The sequence below is a fragment of the Pezoporus occidentalis genome, unplaced genomic scaffold, assembly GCF_034315485.1.
Source record: "Pezoporus occidentalis ecotype Australia unplaced genomic scaffold, CSIRO_AGI_Poc_V1 ctg456, whole genome shotgun sequence".
NCBI lineage: Eukaryota > Metazoa > Chordata > Aves > Psittaciformes > Psittacidae > Pezoporus > Pezoporus occidentalis.
Window position 1 is genome coordinate 26,176 of NW_026915787.1, and position 23,002 is coordinate 49,177.

A 23,002-nucleotide genomic window follows, 5' to 3' on the forward strand; every position below is an offset into this window, starting at 1 on the left:
GGGGGCTCCATTCATTGGTCCCTCGGGAGGGGGGGAGCTGAAGGCCCTTTGGGGGGGTCCCGGCAATGGGTCCTTATGGGGGAGGACCCCGAGAGCTTTTAATGGGGGGAGACCCGGCCGTTGGTCAATGGGGGGGGGAACCGGAAGCCGTCTGGGAGGGGGCCCCGGGTCCTTTATGGGGGTGCCCCGGCCAGGGGTCAATCGGGGGTTTCCCAGAGACCTTTTTGGGGCCGTTGAGGGGCGGTGGGGGGTAGGGGAGGGGCCAGAGGCGGAAGTGGAGGAAAAGGAGCAGGGACATGGGGCTGGGCACTGACCCCTGACCCCCGACCTCTGACCCCCGCAGCAGCTCAGGGGCGGGGGCCCCAGACCCCCCCATGGGATGGAGCTGAGGGGCCACATCCTGCCCCCCGGCACTCACAGCCCCGCAGGTACGTGACCTCTGACCCCTGCTGTCTTGTGGTGCCCCTGACCTCTGCCCTTTGGAGACCCCAAGTGCCCCTTGACCCCTGGTAGCTTGTGGGGACCCTGACCTGTGGTCATCGTGACTCCTGTCCATGGTGCCCCTTGACCTCTGACCTGACACCATGGCCCTGACCTCTGTTCCGGTGACCCATGATGACCCTTGACCCCTGCACCGGTGCTACCTGTCCTAGTGCCTCTGACCGTGGTGCCTGCGCTGGTACCTGGACCGGTGCTGAGGCAGAGTCACGGTACCGGTGCTGTCTGGGTGCCGGTGCCGGTGCTGATGCGGTGTCACAATACTGGTGCTATCCCGGTGCCGGTGCTGTGGCGGTGTCAGGGTGCCAGTGCCGTCCCGGTGCCAGTCCCGGTACCGGTGCTGAGGCGGTGTCAGGGTGCCGGTGCTGCAGCAGTGTCACGGTGCTAATGCTGACGCTGGTCCCGGTGCAGGCCCTGTCGCGGGGCGGCTTCAGGAGCTGCGGGAGCGGCAGCGGGGGCTGCGTCAAGCACTGGGGCTGCGCCTGCGGGAGCTGCGGCGCCTCTGCCTGCAGGAGGCCGTGAGTGACTCCCCTGGGACCCCCACGTTGCCCCCCCCATTGCACTCCATCCCCTCTGCATCACCCCTCCATCACCCCCCATTGCATCCATCACCCCCCACAGCTTCCTGACAGCCCCCATCCACTCCCAGACCCCCCCAATGATCCCTCCCATCCCCTCCTGACCCTCCATAAGGAATCCCCCCATCCCCTCCCCATTGGCACCTTCCTGTCCCACCATCCCTCCCGACCCCCCCCCAATGAGCCCCCCCTTCCCCTCCCACCCCCCCATGGCCCCCCCCTGTGCACAGGAGCTGACGGGGAAGCTGCCCCCCGAGTACCCACTGGAGCCTGGGGAGCGGCCGCAGGCCCCCCCCCCCCGCCGCCGGGCCCCCCCCCGAGGCCCCCTCCCTGAGGTAAGTGAGGGGCAATAGGGGGGGACACAAGGGGCTGGCGGGGAGAGGGGGGGAGGCCAAAATGTGCCCCCCCACTGTGGGGGACACATCTTGGCCCCCACGTGTTCCTGTCCCACGCTGTCCCTATTCTTTGCTGTCCCCATCCCTGTCTCGTGCTGCCTTTGTCTCCTGGTGTTCCTGTCCCTATCCCTGGCACAATCCTTGTCCCTGTCCCATGCTGACCTTGTCCCTGTTGCTGCCCTGTCCCCATCCCACACCATCCCTGTCTGTGCCCATGTTCCTGTTGTGTCCTTTGTCCCACTCTGTTCTTTTCTCTTGATATCGATATCCCTGTCACTGTTGCGGTCTCTATCCCATGTTGCCCCTGTCTCTACCCTCTGGCGTTCTTGTTCTTGTCCTCTGATGTCCGTGTCCCTGACCTTATCCCATGCTGCCCCTGCCCTACGCTATCCCTGTGCTCTCCCTGTCCTTTGGTGTTGTCTGTGCCACGGTGTCCTCTGCCCTGTGCTTACTGTGTCCCCATTTCTGTCCCTGTCCTCATCCCACCCCGTGTCCCGTGGTACCCCTGTTCCTGCCTCTGTCCTTGTGCCCATCCCCTGGTATCCCCATCCCCGCCGCTTCCCCGCAGGCGCCGCGCTCGGCCCGCCGGGAGGTGGCGCTGCAGGTGCAGGTGGTGGAGGCCGCGCGGCGCCTGGCGGCGGCCCCGGGACTCGCCCCCGAGCAGCGCCGGCGGCGGCAGCGGCTGCAGGCGGAGGCGGCGCAGAGGCTGCGGCAGCTCCGAGCGCAGCTGGGACCCGGCAACGGTGCGGGGGCACCTGGGGGGGGTCTTATAGCAAGGGGGGAGCAGTTGGGGGGTCCCCATAGAACCAGAGGGGGACATGGGGGTCTCCAGACCCATGGAGAGGACCTAGGGGTACCCAAAGCACAGGGCAGGGGGCACAGGGGTCCCAGAGCATTGGGGGGGGCAAGTTTGGGGGGTCCCCATTGACACTGATCCCCCCTCTTCAACCTCCCCAGATGAGAACGGGTCCCTCTGTGATCTGCCCATGCTGGAGAATGGTGAGTGATGGACTGGGGGCTATGGGGTGACTGGGGGAGGCCATAGGGCAATTGCAGCCTGTCTGGGGGTGTGCCTGTGTCTCACCGCTGTCCCCTCTCTCCAGGGGCCCTGCCCACCCCAAAGCCCACCCCAGTGGCCCCTGGCCGCCCCTCACCCCCCCGAGCCAGTCCCGGCAGCCCCGAGCACCGGCCCCCCTGGGCCCCCGATGGGCGCCGCAGCTCACTCGCCAGCCCTGCCAGGTACGTGTGTGTGCCCCCCCCATAGAACCCCACAGAACCGACTTGGGGGTCCCTGTCGCCCCATTGATGTGATGTTTTGCCCCCTCCCCAGCCCGGCGCGGACCTTGCCCCGCAGCGCATCCAGCTTCGAGGGCCGCAGCGTCCCGGCCACCCCAGTGCTGGCGCGGAGCCCCTGCACCCGCGGGCACCCACTGTGCCGGTGGGTGCTGCTGGGTAGCAGGGATAGTTCATGGAGGGTGACTGGGGGGGGCTGTGGGGCAACTGGGGGGTTATGGGGTAATTTGGGGGGTCTATGGGGAAATTAGGGGGGCCCATGGGGCAACTTAAGGGGTCTATAGAGTAATTTAGGGGCGCTATGGGATAATTTAAGAGCTTGCTGGGGCCATATGGGGAACCTATGGGGCACTTGTATGGGGGAGTATCCAGGGGTTTCTCTCACTGTCGTGTCCCCCCACCAGCCCTGAGGCCCCGGGGCTGCCCCCCCGGCCCTGGTCGGGCAGCCAGGACTCACAGTTGGGGGGGCCCCCAGTGCCACCCCCCCCTGCCCAGGCGCCCCGCACCCGCCGCAGCAACAGCTCCGAGGCCTTGATCGACTGGGGGGGCAGCGGGGGGGGAGGCCCGCACCCCGACAGCGCTGCCCCCCCCCAACCCGTGCCCCCCACCTCGGCAGAGCAGCGCCGCAGCCAGAAGTGGTTGGCACTGGAGGGGCTGCGGGACTGGTACCTGCGGCATACAGGGACCCCCCCCCGCCTGCTGCCCCCCCCCGGCCCTGCATGGGCCGCCCCCCGCCGCAGAGACCCCCCCCCTCCCGGCCTTCCCCACTCGCTCAGCTACGCCGGGGCCCTGGCGCCCAGGTACGGCCACCCCCGTGGGTACCGGGCACCCCTGTTCTAAGGGGGGGGTGATTTGAGGACCCCCCCACCCATAGCAGGGAGGGGGGAATAGGTGTTGGGGATGCATTGGGTGCCCCCCTCCCCCGTCCTTTGGGGGTGTCCATTGGGTGCCCCCCCCATCCATTGGGGCTGTCAAGGGTGAATTGGGCCCCCTTATGAGGTGAGGGCATCAATAGCTCTTGGTTGCCCTCCCCTTGCCCCCCCCCAGTCCCATCCTTAATATCCCCAAATTGGGGACCCCTCAAACCCCTTCAAACCACCCCTATGAGCCCCGCTATCACTACCCCAGACCCTCCCCTCCCCCAGACCCCCCCATTTCAGGGGTCTCTGCCCCATTCCCCCACTCTTCTCCATTGTCCCTTTCTGGGGGGGGGGTCTCTCCTGCCCCCCCTTTTCTTATCTGTGCTGAGCTCTTGGGTTCCGGGGGCAGTCCCTATCCCTGGCTTGGGGGGGGGGACGACACAGAGGAGTCCAGGGCTATTTCAGTGGGCTAATTCCTGTTTTTCTTCTCTTTTTCTTTTTTTTCCCTCTTTTTCCTCCTTTTTATTCTCCTTTTTCTGTCTCTCCCTCATTCCCCCACCCCCACAGGGTCTCAGGGGACCCCCCACCTGTTCCCGCCCCCCCTCCAACCCCCCCGGACCCACAGCCCCCTGGCACCCTGGTGTGACCCCCTCCCCTTTGACCGCTCCATGACCCCCACCAACCCTGCCCCCCCCCGGCCGCTCCTGGCGAGCAGCCGCTTTGGGGGGGCCCCCATCGCATGCCCCCCCCCCACGAGAGCGGGGTCCGGCTGGGGTGGGGGGGCACAGATGGGTTCAATACAAGGGATCTGCTACCATTCATTGACCTGCCTGGCTCCTTCTTCAGGGGGGTTCTCCCTGCTTGTGTGGCCCCATATGGATGCCATACCTTCCTATGGGCAGGGGGGGCAAGGGGGTTCTCTTACATACTATGCACCTTCGGAACAGGGCTGGATCACTTACACAGTGTCGGCAGGATGTACAGGGCACCTATGGCCCCTTGGGGGGTATATGAACCCCTGAAGACATCTATATGTGCCCCAGCGCTGTCCCTATGTCGCTGGTGGGAGTTCTGTGTGGGCCCTCTTACATCCTTGCAGAGCAGGTTCATATAGCTCCTGTACAGCCAGGAGGTCTATAGGGCCCATGGGAGGAAGCCTGTGGACTCCAGTGGGGGTCCGCAGGGCCCTATAGACCGGGCAGTGCCCATAGGTCCTATAGGGAACATGGGGAGAGCCTCAGTGGACGTAAGCCCCGTCCCCGGGGTGAAGCCCAGGCCCCCCCGTTTAACCCCTCCCCTAAGATAAGCCCCGCCCTATCACCAAGCCCACTCCTCCCCCTGGCTCCACATCTCCCCAGAAGCGGGGGCAGCCAATCAGCGGGCAGAGGCCGCGGGCGGTGCGCGCCGCGATTGGCCAGGCCGCCTGCAGCGCGCTGCCATTGGCTGGGGGCGGCGCGGGCGCGGCGGAGGGAGAGGAGCGGGGCTGGCGGAGCACGGGAGAGCGGCGCGGAGCGGCTGAGGTGAGGGCGGGAGCACGGGTGAAGGGGGGCCGCGGCGGGGGGGGCACCGGAGCGGCGCTGGAGGGACCGGGCCGGTGCTGGGGCCGGTGGGGGCGTGCGGGGAGAAGACCGGGCAGGTGCTGGGCGGCGGGGTCCCGCTTCCCGCTCCCTCACCCTACTTCCGCCATCCCCTCCCAGAGCAGCTGTGACCGCCGCGGCGTTGCCATGACGACAACGACGGCGCACCCCTATTGGCCACGCTCGCTGCCGTTGCCGGGCTACGTCGCCGCCGCGCTCCCTGGATGGCAGTGCGCGGCCTTGGTGGGCGTGGCCGCGGTGGGGCTGCTGGCGCTTGGTTGGCTGCTGGGCGGGGCGAGGGGCGGGGCTTCTCGGAGCCTCGCCCACCGCCTGGCGCTGGGCTGGTTCCTCATGTGCACCGGGATCCATGGAGTGCTCGAGGGGTTCTTCAGCCTCCGGCACCGGGACCTGCCCCGCACCACCGGGCTGCTGGCCGACGTCTGTGAGCACCGGGACGGGGCACGGCAATGGCCGGGGACCCGGGCTGGGTGCCCTTTGGGGGGGTCAATGTATGGGTATGGGGTTCCCTGGCCTTGGGATGGGGTTGGGGGGCCAGGAGGGGTGTGGTATCCACTAACCCCACACTGCCCGCAGGGAAGGAGTACGCCAAAGCCGACAGCCGGTACATGACGTGAGTAGGGGCAGGGGCTGGGTGGGGAGGGGGTGTCCATGGGTGCCGGCTCATCCTGCTCTGTCTGTTCCCTCCTTCCAGGAGCGATGACTTCACGGTTGCCATGGAGACGGTGACAGCCTGGGCCTGGGGACCCCTCAGCTTCCTCACCTTCCTTGCCCTCCTGCGCCGCCATCCAGCCCGCTACATCCTGCAGCTCCTTGTCTCCCTCGGTACGCTCGGGACCACCCCTCCCATGTCCCCAGAGCCACCCTCCTATCCCCAACCGCATCTTCCTCCCACACACAGGGCAGCTCTATGGGGACGTGCTGTACTTTGCCACGGAGGCGCTGGCAGGCTGGAGCCACAGCGACCCCCAGCCCCTCTACTTCTGGGGCTACTTCGTGGGACTGAACGGGGTGTGGGTGCTGGTGCCCTGTGCCCTCCTGGCCGACTCCTGCCGCCACCTTGCTGCTGCCCAGAGAGCCCTCGACCGGCCCCGCCACAAGAGCCACTGACCACGGGTGCCAAAGGCTCCTCTCTACAACACCTGGGTGCCAGATCTCCCCCCATGGGGCAGCACTGAGGGAGGGGGTGTTGGCATTCTCCAGGGATTTCAGGGGTGTCCTGGTGCTTGTGTTGGGCCCCCCATGAGCTCAGGGATGTGGGGCCAGACCCCTGGGTCCCGTGGGGTGGGGGGTCACACGGTAACTGCGGCTGTGTGATGGGTGTTAATAAAGGAGCTGAGATTGGAGCCCTGGGTCTGTGCTGGGGAGGGGTGGTGGGATCGGGGGCGTGGCCTAATGGAGACTGACAGGTGATTGGGAGGAGGCAATGGAGAGGGCGGGTCCTTCGGCGCTGGCGCTCCTCAGCCAGTGGGAAATTAGGTCGCCTGATGTGGCCAACGGGAGGGTTAAGCCTCCCTCAGACCAATCGGCATTGGGAGCTTCACACTAATCCCGCCCATCACCAGCGTGCTGAAGTTGGTGGCGCGGCAGCCAATGAGAGCGCGCTCTGCCCTGGAGTCCCGCCTTCCCCTCGCTGCCCAATCAGCGTCAGCTCCACCGTCGTCACGGCCCAATCAGCACTCTGTCCTTCACTAAGTCCCGCCTCCGCAGGGAGCCAACAGTCGCCCGCGCTCTCCCTTGAGCCACGCCTCTTATTCCGCAGCCCAATCAGAGCCCGCTCTCGTTGACCCCCCCTCCGACTCCCAGAGCTCCACCCAATCAGCGTGCACTCCCTCCACCCTCGACCCGCCCCCTCCGCTCCGTCCACCCAATTCTCGAGCAGCCGCGCCGTCTCCAGGGCAACGCCTGTCCCGCCTCTTTCCCCCTCCACTCTCCTCTCCATTCTCCATTCGGGCGGGACTTCCTCCCCGGCTTCCAACCAATGAGAACGCGGTGTCTGCGGCTTCAGCCAATGGGAGCGCCGACGGCGGGCGAGGCGGAAGCGCGGCGCGGGGTCAGAGGGCGCCGCTGTTGATGTTGACACGGGCCCGGCGGCGGCAGCGCCCCGCGCCCCGACAGCTCCGCGCGCGCCGCCGCCCCGGGGGGGTCTGCCCCCCCCCCCCCCGGTCCGGTCCCGCCGCCCCCCCCATGCGCTCCCCTCCATGACGATCCTCCCGAAGAAGAAGCCGGTTCCGGCGCCCGACGGAGACGCTGATTCGGGCCCGGACGCCGGCCCCGAGCGCGGTGCGGACGGAGGCCCCGAGCGCGGCCCCGGCGGCGTTGGCGAGCCCGGAGGCCCTGGCGGGGTGGGGGGGCCGCGGCCCAGGGCCTCGCCGCCGCCGCCGCTGCGGGGCTGGGCCGGGCTTCCCGCCGCCGGATCCCCCCCTCCCGCCGGCCCCGGAGGCCCCGTTGGAGGCGGCCCCGGCCCTGGGGATGGTCCCGCGGCGCTGCTTGGGTTGGACGCGGCCGCGCTGGGGCTGCCCGAGCCCCGCGGGCCCGGCGGCGGCGGAGGAGGAGGTGGCCCCGGGCACAGCAAGAGGCGGCGGCGAGGAGGGGCCGGCCCCAGCGCGGGCCCCGGCGGAGGAGGCCCCGGCTGCGGCGGCCCCGTGGGGCTGGCGCTGGGCTTGGGCCCCGGTGGCAGCCCCGGCCCCGATGAGGCGGGAGGTGGCTACAACAGCGAGGACGAGTACGAGGCCGGGAGGGTGGAGCTGGACCCGGCCACGGCCGAGCAGGTGCGGGGGGCACTGGGGGTGGCTGAACAAGTCGGGGACACCATGGGGTGATTGGGGTTCCCCAGGGTCTGTGTGCCTCCCTCCTCCCCATGTGCTTGCATCACCCATGGATCCCCATCATCGCCATGCAGTGAAGGGCCCCCCGTGCCCCCCCGGGGGGTCCGTGGTGCCCCGGCACCGAGCCCGGCTGTGTCTCCAGCAGGAGCACTGGTTCGAGAAGGCACTGCGGGAAAAGAAAGGCTTCATCATCAAGCGCATGAAGGAGGATGGAGCCTGCTTGTTCCGGGCCGTGGGTGAGCCCTGCGCCCCCCAATCCCCATGCGTTCCCTCTTCTCCTTTTGCACCCTGCTGTTGTGGGCACCAGCTGATGCCACCCCCTTTGTGCCCCCGTCAGCCGACCAGGTCTACGGAGACCAGGACATGCACGAGGTGGTGCGCAAGCACTGCATGGACTATCTGGTGAGGGGCTCGGGGGCTCTTGAGTGTGTAAGGATACGCTGGGGGGCAGCAAGAAGGGATTGAGGGGTACTGGGAGGCCCTGGGGTGGTGCAGGGAGCATTGGGAGGCAGTTTGGATGCTCTGCCCCCTTCCTCCTTAGTGCTTCCTAATGTCCCTGATGGCCTCAGGTCCCCAGGGTAACCTCATGCTCCACCACACCACCCCCTCCCAGTGTCCCTTTGCCACCATGGGGCTGCCCCACATGTCCCTTGCTGTTCCCTAACCCCCCCCCCCCCATGTCCCACCTTTTGGGTAGATGAAGAACGCCGACTACTTCTCCAACTACGTGACAGAGGATTTCACCACCTACATCAATCGCAAGCGCAAGAGCACGTGCCATGGTAACCACATCGAGATGCAGGCCATGGCCGAGATGTACAACCGCCCCGTCGAGGTCTACCAGTACGGCACTGGTGCGTCTGCCCCAGGGGGCCCTGCGGACAGCGGGCACCGGGGTCCAAGAGGAGCTGGGAGGGTGCTCCTGGGCTTCTCCAGGGTGTCCTTGTGGTGTCCTGGGGGTACCAAGGTGCTTAATGAATAGATGGGGTGACCCCAGAGAGATAATGGGGGGGCTGAGGGGCTTCCTGGGGTGTCTCTGTGGTCCTCAAGGTACAATTGGGGAAGCTTGTGGGGTCATAGGGAGATGTGGTGTTCTTGTGGGGCCCCACTGGGGCTTATGTGGGGTCCCCAGATTGCTGCTAGAGGGGCCTCAGGTGGTTGGGGATGGTCCTATGGGTCTCTGCTGCTAGGGAGTGCATCCCACAGGCCAAGGGGTCCCCAAGGGTGGTGTTGTGGGGGTGCCCCTGTGTGGCTGGGGTGTCGGTGTGCTGATGGGGTACCCCACAGAGCCCATCAACACCTTCCACGGGATTCAGCACAACGAGGATGAGCCCATCCGGGTCAGTTACCACCGCAACATCCACTACAACTCCGTCGTCAACCCTAACAAGGCCACCATCGGCGTGGGGCTGGGGCTGCCCTCCTTCAAACCGGGGGTCAGTGGGGCCGGAGGGCACTGGGACCTCAATGCCATGGGGTGGGGGGGTCTCCTCCTTCAAGCCAGGAATCACCCAGGCCCCGCATTGCCGTGGGGCAGGGGTGCTCTATGGGTCCTGTGGCCCTCCCTCCCTGTGTGGGTGGGACCAGGGAGGCGGTGTGGCCAGGTGGAACCCGCCTTATTTGGCGGGGGGCGGGATGTCCAATGGGCGAAGTCTAAACGTGTGGTCGTGGCCAATCAGGGCCCCACCCCCTGCACCTGCACGGGCTGAGTGCCTTGATGTGGCTGAGAGACCACACGCAAAGGGGATGTGGCTTAGTATGACCACGCCCCCACTGATAGGTTGGTATGAGGATGGGGGAGTGGCTCAAGGCTGTAGGGTGTGTGGAGAGGGGCGTGGCCTCTGCCAGGGGGCGTGTACCATCGTGGCTCCGCCCCCAGCTGGCAGAGCAGTCACTGATGAAGAGTGCCATCAAGACCTCGGAAGAGTCGTGGATCGAGCAGCAGATGCTGGAGGACAAGAAGCGGGCGACGGACTGGGAGGCCACCAACGAGGCCATCGAGGAGCAAGTGGCCCGCGAGTCCTACCTGCAGTGGCTGCGCGACCAGGAGAAGCAGGCGCGGCAGGTGGGTGTCCCTCCTAGCCCCCCATGTGTCCCCACCACTGCATGGGGGGTTTCATGGGTCCCTGTGTCCCCGCAGCCCCGCAAGGCCAGCGCCACGTGCAGCTCAGCCACAGCAGCGGCCGCCAGCGGCCTGGAGGAGTGGAGCGGGCGCTCGCCCCGCCCACGCAGCGCGGCCCCATCACCTGAGCACCCCGGTCTGCACCCCGAGGCGCCCGGCCCCAAGCCCCCTTCACCCGGAGCACCCCCCGCTGGCAAACCCCCATCGCCCTGTGCCCCAGGTGGGTCTCAAAGTGTGCGCTATAGGGTGCTATGGAGGCCTGAGGAACTCAAATTGGGTTCTATGGCCCCAGACTGGGTGCTGTGAGGTTTTGGCAACCCAAAAATGGGTGCTATAGGGTCCTGAGGGACTCAAACTAGGTACTAAGAGGTGCTAGGGAGCTCAACCTGGGTACTCTGGGGTGCTGGTGGATTCAAACTGGGTGCTAGAATCTGTTGGGGGCTCAAATTTGGTGCTTAGCTGTGCTAGGCAGCCTAAACTGGGTGTTCAGAATCTCAAGCTGGGACCCCCCAGGGGTGTGCTGGGTCTCTATGGGGTGTGGGGGGTCCTGGGCCTGGTGTCTGACCCTTTCTCCCCCTGCTCCAGGGACCAGCAGCCAGCTGGGGGCGGGGGGGGGCCGGGCCACCCCCCCACTGGTGTCCCTGTATCCCGCGCTGGAATGCCGCGCCATCATGCAGCAGATGTCCCCCACTGCCTTCGGTGAGCTGGGGGGACCCAAACTGGGGGATGGAAGTTGCAGTTACAGGTTCTTACTGGGAGGTGCTTTAGACTTAGGGGGGTCTAGAGATGTGTTTATTGGGGTACATCTCACTTGGGGGGGGATATAGTTTGGGGGTGGTCAAAGTGTGGTTTTGGGGGTTCAACTGTGGATTGGGGGGGAGAAGCTCTTTCTAGGGGGGATTTATCCCCATTTATTGCACTTTGGAGAGGGAGAAGATGTCCCAGAGCCTCATTTTTCACTGTGGGGGTACCAAGCTCTGCTCCCCCTCCCCATTATCGCTTTGGGCACAATGCACGGCAGGGGGGTCATGTTGTGTGTGTGTCCCCCATAGTAACCTATATACAACACCCCCAGGCCTCAACGACTGGGAGGACGATGAGATCCTGGCATCGGTGCTGGCCGTGTCACAGCAGGAGTACCTGGAGACCATGAAGACCTCCCGCCACAGAGACCCCACCACCGACAAGAGTTGATATTGAACCCCTGGACTGCACCCCAAACCCCCCCGGCCCCCCCCCAAGGGACCTCTAGGTGGGGGGGAGGCATTTTACTATGGGGGGGGTCACACAGACAACAACCTCCCCGCCCTTTCCACCAGGGAGGGGGACACAGCGCTGGACGCCGCGGGATGAGCTTTGGCTCTGCTGATGTGGGGAGGATGGAAGCCGTCCCCCCCATATTACAGCTGGAAGGAAGGTGGGGGGTGGAATGGGGTGGGGGGAGTCCTTTTGGTTTAGGATCTCCCCTTTCTTTCCCAATGGGGTTTTGCTGTTGGGGGGGGTCCCCATCTCTGCCCTCCCCACCTCCTCCCAGAGCATCCCGTGCTCCCCCCCAGCCCCCAGGGGTGGGGGAGGCTGTGGGGATAGGGGTGCTGCCCCCCCCTCCCCCAGTGTGCCCTGTTATTAAACTGATGCCCAGCAGCCCCCCCGACCCTGTCTCTGCCTCTTCCCCAGCGTGGGGCGGGGGGGGGAGGCCAGGTGCTTGGGGGATGTCGGTGCTGGCTCTTTCTGGCCCCTATGAGGGGGGGTCCTTCCATAGGGGTGATGCCCTTTGCCCCCTGGGGGTGTTTCGCCCCCTGCCCCATTCTTTTGCTTTGGGCCTGGCCTTGGCGGGTCCCCTCTCACTGGGTGTTTACCGCGCAGTTGCCATGGTTACACGTCGCGCTCTGATGATGTAGTGGCCGCGGGAGCCTATGGGGGGGGGGGGGAGAGAGAGACTGAGAGAGAGAGAAGACAGAAGCGTCACTTCCGGAGCGCGACGGTGGCCGGAGGCCGGGTCCTGCCGAGGGTCCTGTCAGCGCCCGCCCCGCTCTCAGCGCCGCCGGTTCGGGACCAACGGGGCCGGGAGGCGGCGGACGGGCACCGAGGGTCGCTTTAGGGCGGCGATAGACCCCGTGCAGCGCCTGGTTGGGGGTTAGACGGAGAAGAGAAGCTCAGGAGGGACCCTCTCGCTCTCTGACGGCAGGATGGAGCCGTGAGGGGGCTGCTCTCTGTTCCCAAGCGATGGGACAAGAGGAAATGGCTTCAAGCTGTACGGATGGGGGGGGGGTAGGTGGAGATGGGGAAGGATTTATCCGTTGGAGCAGGCTGCCCAGGGAATGGTGGAGTCCCCGGCCCTGGAAGTGTTCACACCCCTTGTAGCCGAGGCGCTCGGTGCCGTGGGTGAGCGCTGGCCTCGGCAGTGCTGGGGCACGCTTGGATCTGGTGCCCTTAAAAGTCGTTTCCAACCCCATTGAGCCAACGGCGAGGAGACGCGGGAAATAACGAGGTACGGGCGCCAGGTCCTGCGCGGCTCCGTCTCCATGGCGACCAGTGGGCGGGGAAAGGGGCGTGGCCTCGGGTCCGGGTGAGGCTTCCTATTGGTCAGTGGGCGGGGCCATAGCCAGCGGAGCGGGGGGCTCAGAGGCACGCGCGGAGCGGGAGAGAGCGGCATGGAGCTGCGCGGGGGGGCGGCGCCGGGCGCGAGGACCGGTGGGGGGGCAAACGGGAACGGGAATCGGGGGGGTGAGGGGCAAGGTGGGATCCCGGTGGGGGGTGTGAGGGGATCGTGAGGGGGGGTTTGGGGGTGGTTAGGGGGGGGGGCGGGTCTGAGGAGGGGTCCTGAGGGGAAAGTGGAGTCTTGGCACTGCGGGGGGGTCACAGGGGGGTCGTGGTGTTATTGCGGGGGGGGAAGGGGGGTTCCGGCACAGGGGGCCTGCATTTGGGGGTTCTGATGGGAGAAGGTGGCTCCTGAGGCTGCGGGGGAGGGAACTCGGGGTCCTTGGGTTGGTGCTGATCTTGACACACCCCCCCATAACCCCCACCCAATCCCCCCCAGATCCAGAGAAGAGGAAAAAGAAGCGCAAAAAGGACAAGAAGCAGAAACCGGTGCCACGGTGAGGGGGGGAGGGGGGCAGCGGGTCCCGACCCCCCCACAGCCCCCTGTGACCCTCAGGGACAGCCAGCTATTGGCGGGGGGGTCTCTGTGTGCCGGGGGGGACACGGGACACACCAAAGGCCCATTGGGGGGGGGCACGATCATGGGCCACCCCTCCCCCCACCGTGGCTATTTTTAACCCCACTGGGCCCTGAGGTCAGTTCTATTTTGGGGGGGTGATGTCCCAGGATGCCTCATTCCCCCCCTCCCCCAGCTGCAGCGTGGGCCATTCCCCCCATTCCTACTGTGGTATCACCCTGTTCCCCCCCCCCCCAGCATGGGGGACGTGCAGGGAGCTGGAGTTTGGGTTCCTATTGTGCTCTCCCCCTTCTAGGACCCCAACCCCCTCTGAGGAAGCATCACTGGAGCCCCCCCTGCCCCTGCTCTCTGAGGGGCTGCTGGGCTTGGATGAAGGGGAGCAAGAGGACCCCCGTGATTACTGCAAAGGTGGAGGTGCCCCATGCCAGGGGGGGTGCTTAGGCTGGCAGCACCCAAGGTGATAACCCCCCCCCATACCCCCCCATAGGTGGGTATTACCCCGTGCGCATTGGGGACCTCTTCAATGGGCGCTATCACGTGGTGCGGAAGTTGGGGTGGGGGCACTTCTCCACCGTGTGGCTCTGCTGGGACGTCCGGTGAGTGCCCAAAGGGGGGGAACCCCAAAGGGGGGGGTGTTAAGGCGGGGGTCCACTCAATCCCTCTGTGTCCCCCCCCCATAGGCGCAAGCGTTTTGTGGCACTGAAGGTGGTGAAGAGCGCGCCACAGTACACGGAGACGGCACTGGATGAGATCAAGCTGCTCAAATGTGTGAGTGAGGCCGGGACCCCCAAATGGAGCCCTCAAATCCCTGCCGTGTCCATCCACCTCCCCCATTGCCCCCCCCCCAGGTCCGTGACTCAGACCCCAGCGACCCGAAGCGGGAGAATATTGTGCAGCTCATCGATGACTTCAAGATCTCAGGAGTCAACGGTGTCCGTATCCTGCTGGGGGGGTGTCGTGGGGGTTTGGGGGAGACATGCCAAATGTTCACCCCATGGGGGGGTCTCAGGTGGCCACACACTCCTTGACCCCCCCTCCAAGACGTGTGCATGGTGCTAGAGGTGCTGGGTCACCAGCTGCTGCGCTGGATCATCAAATCCAACTACCAGGGGCTGCCCCTGCCCTGTGTCAAGAGCATTGTGAGGCAGGTGAGGGGGTCGCACATCACCCCTTATCCCCCCCATATTACCCCCTGTGTCCCTCCCCAATCCCCTTCACATCCCCCACATACCCAGACCCATGTGGGGACGCCAACCTCGCCCCAGAGCCCCATGGGGACCCCCATTGTGTTGGGACGCAGGTGCTGGAGGGCTTGGACTATCTCCACACCAAGTGCAACATCATCCACACCGACATAAAGCCCGAGAACGTGCTGCTGCGGGTGGGGGAGCCCTTCGTGAGGCAGCTGGCGGCCGAGGCGGCACGATGGGCCCGTGGGGGGGGGCCACCCCAAAGCGCAGGTACCCCCAAACCCCATCCTGTGCAACGGTTTGGTCTGGGGAGACCCCTTGACACTGAAACACACCCCCCGATACTCTGCAGTGAGCTCCGCACCACAGGATGGACCCGTGAGTGTCACATATGTGTGCCCCGCGCACCCCTCACACTGCTCCTTGCGCACGCGTGTGCCCCGCGCACCCCTCACACTGCTCCTTGCGCACGCGTGTGCCCCGCGCACCCCTCACACTGCTCCTTGCACACGCGTGTGCCCCGCGCACCCTTCACACTGCTCCGTGCGCACGCGTGTGCCCCGCGCACCCCTCACACTGCTCCTTGCACACGCGTGTGCCCCGCACACCCCTCACACTGCTCCTTGCGCACGCGTGTGCCCCGCGCACCCCTCACACTGCTCCTTGCGCACGCGTGTGCCCCGCGCACCCCTCACACTGCTCCTTGCGCACGCGTGTGCCCCGCGCACCCCTCACACTGCTCCTTGCACACGCGTGTGCCCCGCGCATCCCCGCCCCAGGAGCGCCTCTCCCGGGCCCAGCGGCGCCGGCGGCGGCGGCAGCGGCGGCGGCAGAGCCGGCGCCTGGCTCAGTGCCTGCAGGATCTGGAGCGGCTGAGGGAGACTGGAGCGTCGCCAGGGGGTGCCGGTGAGAGCGGTCAGTGCAAGCCGGCCATAGGGGGGGGTGCTGGGGGGGCAGAGCCCCATAGAATGGTTTGGGCCTCGATGGGGAGGCGGCTTTGGCTCCCTGGGGGTGGTTTGGGGGGGTTCCATGAGGGTTTGGGGGTGCTCCATGAGGCTGTTATGGGGGGAGCATGGGGACCCCCCATTCCTGTTAGATTGTGGGGGGTCTCAGGGGTCTCTCTCCCACCCCCCCCACAGAAGTCGCACCCCCGGACCACGAGGAGGGGGGGGGCAGCCCCCCCAGCGGTGCCTCCTCCTCAGGGGTTCACACGCTCCCGGCCGGTGGCTCTAGCGACGGCCTCTCGGGTGGCTCCTGCACCTCAGGAGGGCTCCTGGCCCGGCGCCCCCCCAGCCCCAGCTCTGCCTCCGACTCCCTCCTCACCCCCACATCCAGCTCCCTCATCTCGGGGGGCTCGGGAGGGCCCCCTGCACCCCTTGGTGAGTACAATGGGGTGGGGGAGTGGGAATGTGGGGGCAATTGGGGGTGCTGAGGGGTAAATGGGGGGAGGTGGTTGTGGATATTGGGGTCTTGGGGGGCATCAGTGGGGATCGAGGGGCTCTTGAGGTGCCCCCGCTGATGTCCCTGTTGCTACCCCGCAGGTGGGGGGCTCCTGGGGGGCCAGGAGAATCCCCTGGACCCCCGCTGCGCCCCCCGGCTGCGTGTCAAGATTGCTGACCTGGGCAACGGCTGCTGGGTGGTGAGGGGCAATGGAGGGGTATTGGGTGCCCCCATTCGTTTAGGGACACCTTGGGAAGAGCTGGGGGGGGCAACGGGTGCCCCTGTGGGTAAGGGGTGACCTGCGGCCCCCTCCAGCACCGCCACTTCACCGAGGATATCCAGACGCGGCAGTATCGGGCGCTGGAGGTGCTGCTGGGGGCCGGCTATGGGCCCCCCGCTGACATCTGGAGCACTGCCTGCATGGTGAGGAGCCCTGCCCCATGGCCTGCCCCGTAGCAGGCCCCACAGCCTCTCACAGCCCCGCTTTGCCCCCCCCAGGCCTTCGAGCTGGCCACGGGGGACTACCTGTTCGAGCCCCATTCAGGGGAGGACTACAGCAGGGACGAGGGTAGGCGGGGCCTGGGGAGGGGGCGTGGCCTCGGGAAGTAGGCAGGGCCTGGGGAGGTGTGGCTGAAGGTAGTGGGCGGAGCTCCAACTGCCCCCTCTCCCCACCAGACCACATTGCCCACGTGATCGAGCTCCTGGGGGAGATCCCGCGACACGTGGCCCTTGGGGGACGCTTCTCCCGCGAGTTCTTCAACCGGCGCGGTGAGGGGCGGGGCCAAGGCGGGTGGCGGGGGCTAAAGAGGGAGGGGTGGGACCAGGGGCGGGGCTAAAGTACGTGGGCGGGTCTCAGCAGGGACTGGGGCGGGGCTAAGAGAGGAGGAGGAGCTAAGAAGGGAGAAACAGGCTTGGGGCGGGGCTAAGGCCTCGGGGCGGAACTCAAGAGGGAGGAACCGTGTTAGGGGCGAGGCTTGAGGGTGTGGCCAATGGCGCGGGGCGTTGCTTGGGAGCCTCATGGAGCAGGGCGAGTTATGGCCATGGCCATGCCCCTGACGCTCCGGCCCCCCCCAGGGGAGCTGCGGCACATCCGGCACCTGCGACCCTGGGGGCTGCGGGCGGTGCTGCAAGAGAAGTACGAGTGGTCCCGGGGGGCGGCCGCCGCCTTCGCCCGCTTCCTGCGGCCCATGCTGGCCTTCGAGCCGGCGCGGCGAGCAACGGCCGCCCAATGCCTGCGCCACCCCTGGCTCCGACCCTAGCCCCGCCCACAGCCCCGCCGCCAATAAACGTGCGGGAGGCAGCTCCAGGGGGGTTTATTGGGGCGTGGTCTCATCGTGTGGGTGTGGTCCTCAGCCAATCAGGCGCGGGAGAGGTGGGAGATGATGCTCTGGACAGCGCCCGAGGTTGTGCCCTGTCCCCCGATGTCGGGAGTGTGCGTCTGGGGGCGGAGCCAGGCGATGGGCGGGGCTTGGTGGTGCTGCTGCACCAATGGGAGGGCGGAGATTGGTGGGGGAGGGTGGGGCTTACCCGTGGATCGTCCAATGAGGCGAGCACGGCCTGGCGGATGGCCGTGGCGTAGCTGTGCAGCCTGAAAGCGTGTAGAGCGAGGCCACGCCCACATCAGGAAGCTACGCCCCTAACTACACCAGCCGGTAGCCACGCCCCTCGCAGTCGAAACCCCACCCACCTGAGGTGGTCCAGCATCATGCAGGCAGCGAGCAGCGCCGCCGTGGGGTTGGCGATGTTGCGGTTGGCGATGCTCTTGCCCGTGTTCCGTGTCGCCTGCGGCCAATGGGATAATGGGGATTGAGGGGGAGATCCCCACAGGCCCCCCAGCTCCCCCCATTCATCTCCCACCAGGACCTCCCCCCGTGCCCCCATGACCCACAGTCTCGAAGACAGCGTAGTCGTGCCCATAGTTGGCACCAGGGACGAGGCCAGGGCCTCCCACCAGCCCCGCACAGACGTTATTGACGATGTTCCCATAGAGGTTGGGCATCACCATCACGTCGAACTGCTGCGGGCGCGACACCAGCTGTAGGGGGGGCAGAGCAGTCAGCACGGGGGGGGGGGCACTGGGGGCAGCACAGGGGGCAGTGGGAGCAGAGCCCTACCTGCATGGTGGTGTTGTCCACAATCATGCTCTGGAAGCTGATCTCCGGGTATTCTGCTGCTACCTCCTTGCAGCACTGCAGGAAGAGCCCATCCCCCAGCTTCCTGTGGATGGGATGGGTTCAATGGGCTCCAGAGCCCACCCCGCCAATCCTTCCCCCACCCACAGCCCCACACCCGTACATGATGTTGGCCTTGTGCACGGCGGTGACGGAGCGGCGCTTGGCAGCACGGGCCAGGCCAAAGGCGTAGTGAGCGATGCGGCGTGACCGCCCAGCCGTGATGATCTTGAGGCTCTCCACCACCCCGGCCACGCTCTGCGTGGAGGGGGGGGCCATCAGGATGCGGTGGGGATTCGGGGGGGGGAAAAGCCTGAGGCTAAGGGGGCTGAGGGGGCTTGGCTAGAGATGGGCATGTTCAGAGCAATGGCGGTGTGGCCATGGCAGTGTCCCCATGGGGCTGGAGTCACCTCGTGCTCCAGGCTGCTGTACTCGCCCTCGGTGTTCTCCCGAACGATGAGGATGTCGATGTCCCGGTGCCGCGTTTCCACCCCGGGCAGGCTCTGGCAGTGGATCACGTTGGCGTAAAGGTCCAGGCTGGTCCTGCCCCACCACAACACCCAGGTCAGGCTCTGTGGTTCCACCCCCCCACTGACACCCCCCTGCATCCCTCAGCTCTCACCGGATGAGGTTGTTCCGGGACTTGTGGCTGGGCGGGAGGTTGTGGTTGGTCTCAATGTTGCCTGGGGAGGGGATGGAGCCGGGGGTCAGGAGGTCCCCAGAGGTGCTCGGGGGGGTGCCCAGCCCCACACTCACCCTTGATGGCGACGCCGTTGCGGCGGATGGCCATGATGGCATTGTGCACGTCAGCCTCGGGCGCTTCCGCGCCCACACGCACCTCCTCGAAGTCCACGGGCACACAGGCGTGCCTGGGGGCAGCGGTGGCTGTGACACCAGTCTCCTCCATGGGGGGGGGGGGGACGGGGGGGGGACAGGAAAGCGGGGGCACCCACCTGAAGACCTCCTTGACGTGAAGCATCAGTTCAGGGCCGATGCCATCACCTGGGATCAGAGTCACTGTGTGGCGGCCACCGTACTTGGCAGGGGGCGGCTGCAGGGACACCGGGGGGTGAGGACTCAGGTGTCCCAGTCCCCATGACCCCCTCCTCTTTACCCCCCCATCTCCCCCCAGTCCTCTGCCTGGAGAGCCCCCCCCATGCACCCCATGCATGCATACACCCCCCCCCCCCCGTGCTTTTGGGGTCCCCCCCACCCTGTTCTGGCCATACTCACGATGCTAGGCTGCTGTGGGGGCAGGCGGCCATGGCGTGCGGGAGAAACAGGGGCAGTTAAGTCACGGTGCCGGCACACGGGGAGGGGATGAGGGGGAAACAGAGCCCCCCCGTAACACACACACAGCAACAACAACGTGCACCCCCAGCCGTGGGCCCAGAGCACCTCAGCAGGAGCCGCTCGGAGCCCCCTCAGTGACACCCCCCCCCCGAAATAGGGGTCACAGCTCCTTGGTCCAGAGAGGCCAAAGGGGGGCCCCCAAACCCACCCCATCCCCAGGAGGGAATAGGGTGGGGTTGGAGGGTCTCCCCCTTCCAGCACAAGGAGGCACCCCACGGTCTCTGTGACCTCCCCCCAAGTGTTAGAGGGCCCTGGGGGACCGAGAGGGGGGGAGCACGGGTCCCCCCAGACGAGGCACTTACAGGTGGGAGATGGCGCCGCTCAGCATCATGGGAAACCCAAGCCTGAGGGGGGACTGAGAGGTCACAACCGGGAGCCTGCGCCTTCCCGCAGCGACCCAGGACCCCCTCCCGGGTCAGGCACACGGCCCAACCTCCCATAGAAACATCAACCAATCAGTGCGGAACCCGCTGCCCCTACCCGCCCATTCACTGAGAGCACAGCCAATCAGCATTCAGGAGCCCGGAGAGCTCCAGTGGCAGCCAATCAGAGCCCGATCCGCTTGACAGTTACTCCCGCCAATCGTCGCCGCTGCTTCCAATCAGACCGCCGCATTCCGCCCACACATCTCCATCCGCAACCCGGCCAATCAGAGCGCAGCATCCCCCCCACCCCCCCCCCCGGGCCCCGCCGCTGGGCCGAGCCCTTCCCGCCGTGCCCCCCCTGCGGCTCCCCCCGCACTCACCGGTTGCGGCCACCGCGGGGCCGGGACCCGGAGCTGCCGCGCTGCCCGCAGCGCCGCCGCCATTGCCGATGCCGCCGCGCCGCTCTCGCGAGACCTCGGCACCGCCAACGCACAGGGTCGGTGGCAACGCAAAATCTCGCGAGACTTCCCGCCAGCCCCGCGAGCCCTCCCTCATGCCGCCGGCAGCGCCACACAAGTCGCGGCCGCCATTTTGTGCCGGCGGCACCCAGGCTTGGAGCCGGTTCCGCGGCTGCGCTTCGAGCCCGTTTTGGGGTGAAAACCGAACAAAAACGTCCAGGAGAGGCCGGGCCCGAAGCCGGCAGCTGTTGCGATGGGAACGCGCAACGGTGCCTCTCTGCGCATGCGCCGGGGCGCGGCCTTTCCCCGCACCACATAAGTCGCAGCCCCCATTTTATCCGGTAGCCAGCGCCACCGCGCATGCGCAAAGCTCGGCACCGCGGCACTCGGGCCACGTCGCTCGCGGTGTAGGCACCCGCGAAACGCAAAGCTCGCTTCCCATTCGCTACAGGACTCGCGGCGGCCCGCCTCCCTGCCGCTTATTGGGAGGGAGGCGGTGGCGGGCGGCGCTGATTGGTCCGCGGCTCGACCGTGAGGGGCGGGCGGTAGGCATGGCGGTGCTGGCGCTGCTGCTGCTGGCGCTCGGTGCCGCGGGTACGGGGGAAGGTGCGGGGGTACCGGAAGCCTGTGCGGGGGGTCCTGGGGCCTGTGAGGGGCGGACGGGGATCCCGGGGCACTGGGACCCTATGGAGGGGTTGCGGGGGGGGGGAGCCGGCGGTCCTGGTACCGGTGCTCACCGGCTCCTGGTTCTCCCCCGCCGCAGCGGAGCCGTGCCCGGAGCCCACGATCGTGCCCTCGTACTACACCACCTCGGACGCCGTCATCTCCTCCGAGAGCGTCTTTGTGGTGGAGATCTCTTTGGCCTGCAAGAACGGCGCCCAGGTGGGCCCCCCCCCGTGTGTCTACGGAGGGGCTCCCGGTTCGTCCCCGCCTCACTCCGGTCCCGTTTCCCCCCTGCAGAACGTGGCTCTCTACGCCGATGTCAACGGGAAGCAGTTCCCCGTCACCCGCGGGCAGGATGTGGGGCGCTACCAGGTGAACCCGGGGTCCCCCATAGGGGGTTATGAGGACGAGTCTATGGGGTCAGCGCTCACTGCACCCCCCATAGGTGTCGTGGAGCCTGGAGCACCGCAGCGCCCAATCGGGCACCTACGAGGTGAAGTTCTTCGATGAGGAGTCCTACAGCGCCCTGCGGAAGGTGCCCCCCTCCCCCCTACGGACCCCCATGGAGCTGGGGGTGTGATGGGTGCCCCCAACCTGGCTCTGAACCCCTTCCCCCCCACCCCCACCCCCGCTTCAGGCTCAGCGCAACAACGAGGACGTGTCCCGGGTCCGGCCCCTCTTCACTGTCAATGTGGACCATAGGGTGAGTTGGGGGGGTCCTGGGGGGGTGTCCTTGTGGATATGGGGGAGTCCATGGGTGTTCGGGCTGAAACTGGGGTGATTTGGGTGTGTTGGAGGGGGCTTGGGTGATCTTAAAGGGGGGATTGTGTTTTGGGGTGCCCCAGGGTGAGATTTTGGGGTGGATTTTGAGGGTGGGGTTTAATGTGGCACTGGGGGGGTAGGGTTTGGGGGGGAGGGGGGAGCAGCAGTGACACCACCCCCCCCACGTTTCTATAGGGCGCATGGAATGGTCCCTGGGTGTCAACCGAGGTCGTGGCGGCCACCATCGGCCTCCTGGTTTATTACTTGGCCTTCAGCACCAAGAGCAGCATCCAGGCATAGCCCCTCCCTCAGTGCCCCGCCCCCCCCCGGGGGTCCCACACGTCCTGGTGAGAATGGGGTGTCCCTAACATTGATCCCCCAAATGGGGCACCCCTTCAATATGGGGATGGGGCTGAACAGTGAAGAACATTGGGGTGGGGCTGGGTCTGGATACTGGGGGGGTGGAACCCACCAAGATGGGGGTGTCCTCAGCATCGGAGAGGGCCCATTGTGGAGGGGGCTGTGTTGCTGTTACACCCCTTGAAACGGAGGGTCTTGAGGCTTCCCCCATGCTGAGCAATGTGAAGGGTTCGCTTCAGCCGAAGCCGCTTCCTCTTTGGCTTTGCATTGGGTTTTTAAGCACAGTTGTGAACGCAGAGCAGGAGCACACAAGCTCCTGGGGCTGTGGAACCACCAGGAATGAGGGGCTCCTGCAGCTGGGCACGGGACACAGGGTGGCTGTGCCTGCTCGAGCCAGCGTCACAGCGAGCTGCATGGGAAGGGCTTTAGACCCATGCCTGGGGTGAAGTCTGAATCGCTGCTGGCCCTGATCACTTTGCTCTTAAAGACCCCCCCCCAGACAGGCACAGGATGAAGACGGCAGCAGCCATCGGGAGGTGGGATTCGGCTTCCCTAGAGCCCTGTGACTACGGTGAAGGCCTGGCTTGGCCGTAAGGAGCTTTGGCTGCGCTCACAGGAGCGCCCACGGGACACGAGGCGTGCACCCAGCACTGGGGACGAACCCGGGTCCCCAGTTCCACAGCCCCATGGTTACTGCCCTGGGGGGTCCCCAGTGGCAGGGGGGTCCCTGCTGCTGTAACCCAATAAAGGTCTCCCTCCACCACCTCCTCCCTGCGTCTGTGATGGGGTCTGTGCCCCCCCCACCGGCGCCTGCTGTCTGATGACATCACACCCGGCTCTAGACAGGGGTGATGTCACCAGTGACATAGTGTCTGACCTCACAGGGGGTCCATACG

General features: G+C 66.6%; 7 protein-coding genes and 1 long non-coding RNA gene across 11 annotated transcripts in view; 6 read left to right on the top strand and 2 right to left on the bottom strand.

The window, feature by feature from the left end:
- Positions 1 to 23,002, bottom strand: part of RPL10 (ribosomal protein L10) — a 47,382-nt gene that overhangs the window by 1,970 nt on the left and 22,410 nt on the right. The window lies entirely within an intron of this gene.
- CCDC120 (coiled-coil domain containing 120) lies at positions 247 to 4,445 on the top strand. Its single transcript, XM_062635518.1, has 9 exons — positions 247 to 428; positions 910 to 1,016; positions 1,307 to 1,411; positions 2,040 to 2,214; positions 2,429 to 2,470; positions 2,575 to 2,710; positions 2,802 to 2,909; positions 3,169 to 3,564; positions 4,192 to 4,445. Exons 1-9 carry the CDS (start codon positions 380 to 382, stop codon positions 4,268 to 4,270), a joined length of 1,197 nt encoding a protein of 398 aa, XP_062491502.1. The 5' UTR covers positions 247 to 379; the 3' UTR covers positions 4,271 to 4,445.
- On the top strand, positions 4,932 to 6,565 carry EBP (EBP cholestenol delta-isomerase). Its single transcript, XM_062635508.1, has 5 exons — positions 4,932 to 5,144; positions 5,322 to 5,643; positions 5,796 to 5,832; positions 5,914 to 6,044; positions 6,121 to 6,565. Exons 2-5 carry the CDS (start codon positions 5,349 to 5,351, stop codon positions 6,327 to 6,329), a joined length of 672 nt encoding a protein of 223 aa, XP_062491492.1. The 5' UTR covers positions 4,932 to 5,144; positions 5,322 to 5,348; the 3' UTR covers positions 6,330 to 6,565.
- On the top strand, positions 7,296 to 11,820 carry OTUD5 (OTU deubiquitinase 5). 3 transcript variants are annotated; one of them, XM_062635517.1, is made up of 9 exons: positions 7,296 to 7,990; positions 8,190 to 8,283; positions 8,385 to 8,449; positions 8,745 to 8,901; positions 9,335 to 9,483; positions 9,927 to 10,112; positions 10,188 to 10,389; positions 10,755 to 10,868; positions 11,245 to 11,820. In XM_062635517.1, exons 1-9 carry the CDS (start codon positions 7,421 to 7,423, stop codon positions 11,361 to 11,363), a joined length of 1,656 nt encoding a protein of 551 aa, XP_062491501.1. In that variant the 5' UTR covers positions 7,296 to 7,420; the 3' UTR covers positions 11,364 to 11,820. The 3 variants fall into 3 exon arrangements, with proteins under 3 accessions (XP_062491501.1, XP_062491500.1, XP_062491499.1); XM_062635516.1 differs by having other exon boundaries at positions 7,304 to 7,990; positions 8,193 to 8,283; positions 9,927 to 10,389; XM_062635515.1 differs by having other exon boundaries at positions 7,305 to 7,990; positions 9,927 to 10,389.
- Positions 12,736 to 13,680, top strand: LOC134172427 (uncharacterized). Its single transcript, XR_009967913.1, has 3 exons — positions 12,736 to 12,860; positions 13,207 to 13,264; positions 13,640 to 13,680. It is a non-coding gene; the product is annotated as an uncharacterized LOC134172427 (long non-coding RNA).
- On the top strand, positions 12,821 to 17,274 carry SRPK3 (SRSF protein kinase 3). Its single transcript, XM_062635507.1, has 16 exons — positions 12,821 to 12,905; positions 13,207 to 13,264; positions 13,640 to 13,752; positions 13,832 to 13,940; positions 14,025 to 14,112; positions 14,193 to 14,280; positions 14,386 to 14,492; positions 14,645 to 14,804; positions 14,887 to 14,912; positions 15,314 to 15,449; positions 15,674 to 15,913; positions 16,076 to 16,173; positions 16,290 to 16,397; positions 16,473 to 16,542; positions 16,650 to 16,742; positions 17,049 to 17,274. The coding sequence occupies exons 1-16, from the start codon at positions 12,821 to 12,823 to the stop codon at positions 17,231 to 17,233; spliced, it is 1,764 nt and encodes a 587-aa protein (XP_062491491.1). The 3' UTR covers positions 17,234 to 17,274.
- On the bottom strand, positions 17,275 to 20,384 carry IDH3G (isocitrate dehydrogenase (NAD(+)) 3 non-catalytic subunit gamma). Its single transcript, XM_062635520.1, has 12 exons — positions 20,244 to 20,384; positions 19,801 to 19,842; positions 19,099 to 19,196; positions 18,902 to 19,014; positions 18,768 to 18,828; positions 18,556 to 18,688; positions 18,270 to 18,403; positions 18,089 to 18,191; positions 17,863 to 18,009; positions 17,662 to 17,756; positions 17,502 to 17,562; positions 17,275 to 17,412 (listed from the first exon to the last, which is right to left on the bottom strand). Exons 1-12 carry the CDS (start codon positions 20,304 to 20,306, stop codon positions 17,332 to 17,334), a joined length of 1,131 nt encoding a protein of 376 aa, XP_062491504.1. The 5' UTR covers positions 20,307 to 20,384; the 3' UTR covers positions 17,275 to 17,331.
- SSR4 (signal sequence receptor subunit 4) lies at positions 20,759 to 22,168 on the top strand. Its single transcript, XM_062635521.1, has 6 exons — positions 20,759 to 20,915; positions 21,085 to 21,203; positions 21,282 to 21,356; positions 21,430 to 21,519; positions 21,622 to 21,687; positions 21,942 to 22,168. Exons 1-6 carry the CDS (start codon positions 20,873 to 20,875, stop codon positions 22,044 to 22,046), a joined length of 498 nt encoding a protein of 165 aa, XP_062491505.1. The 5' UTR covers positions 20,759 to 20,872; the 3' UTR covers positions 22,047 to 22,168.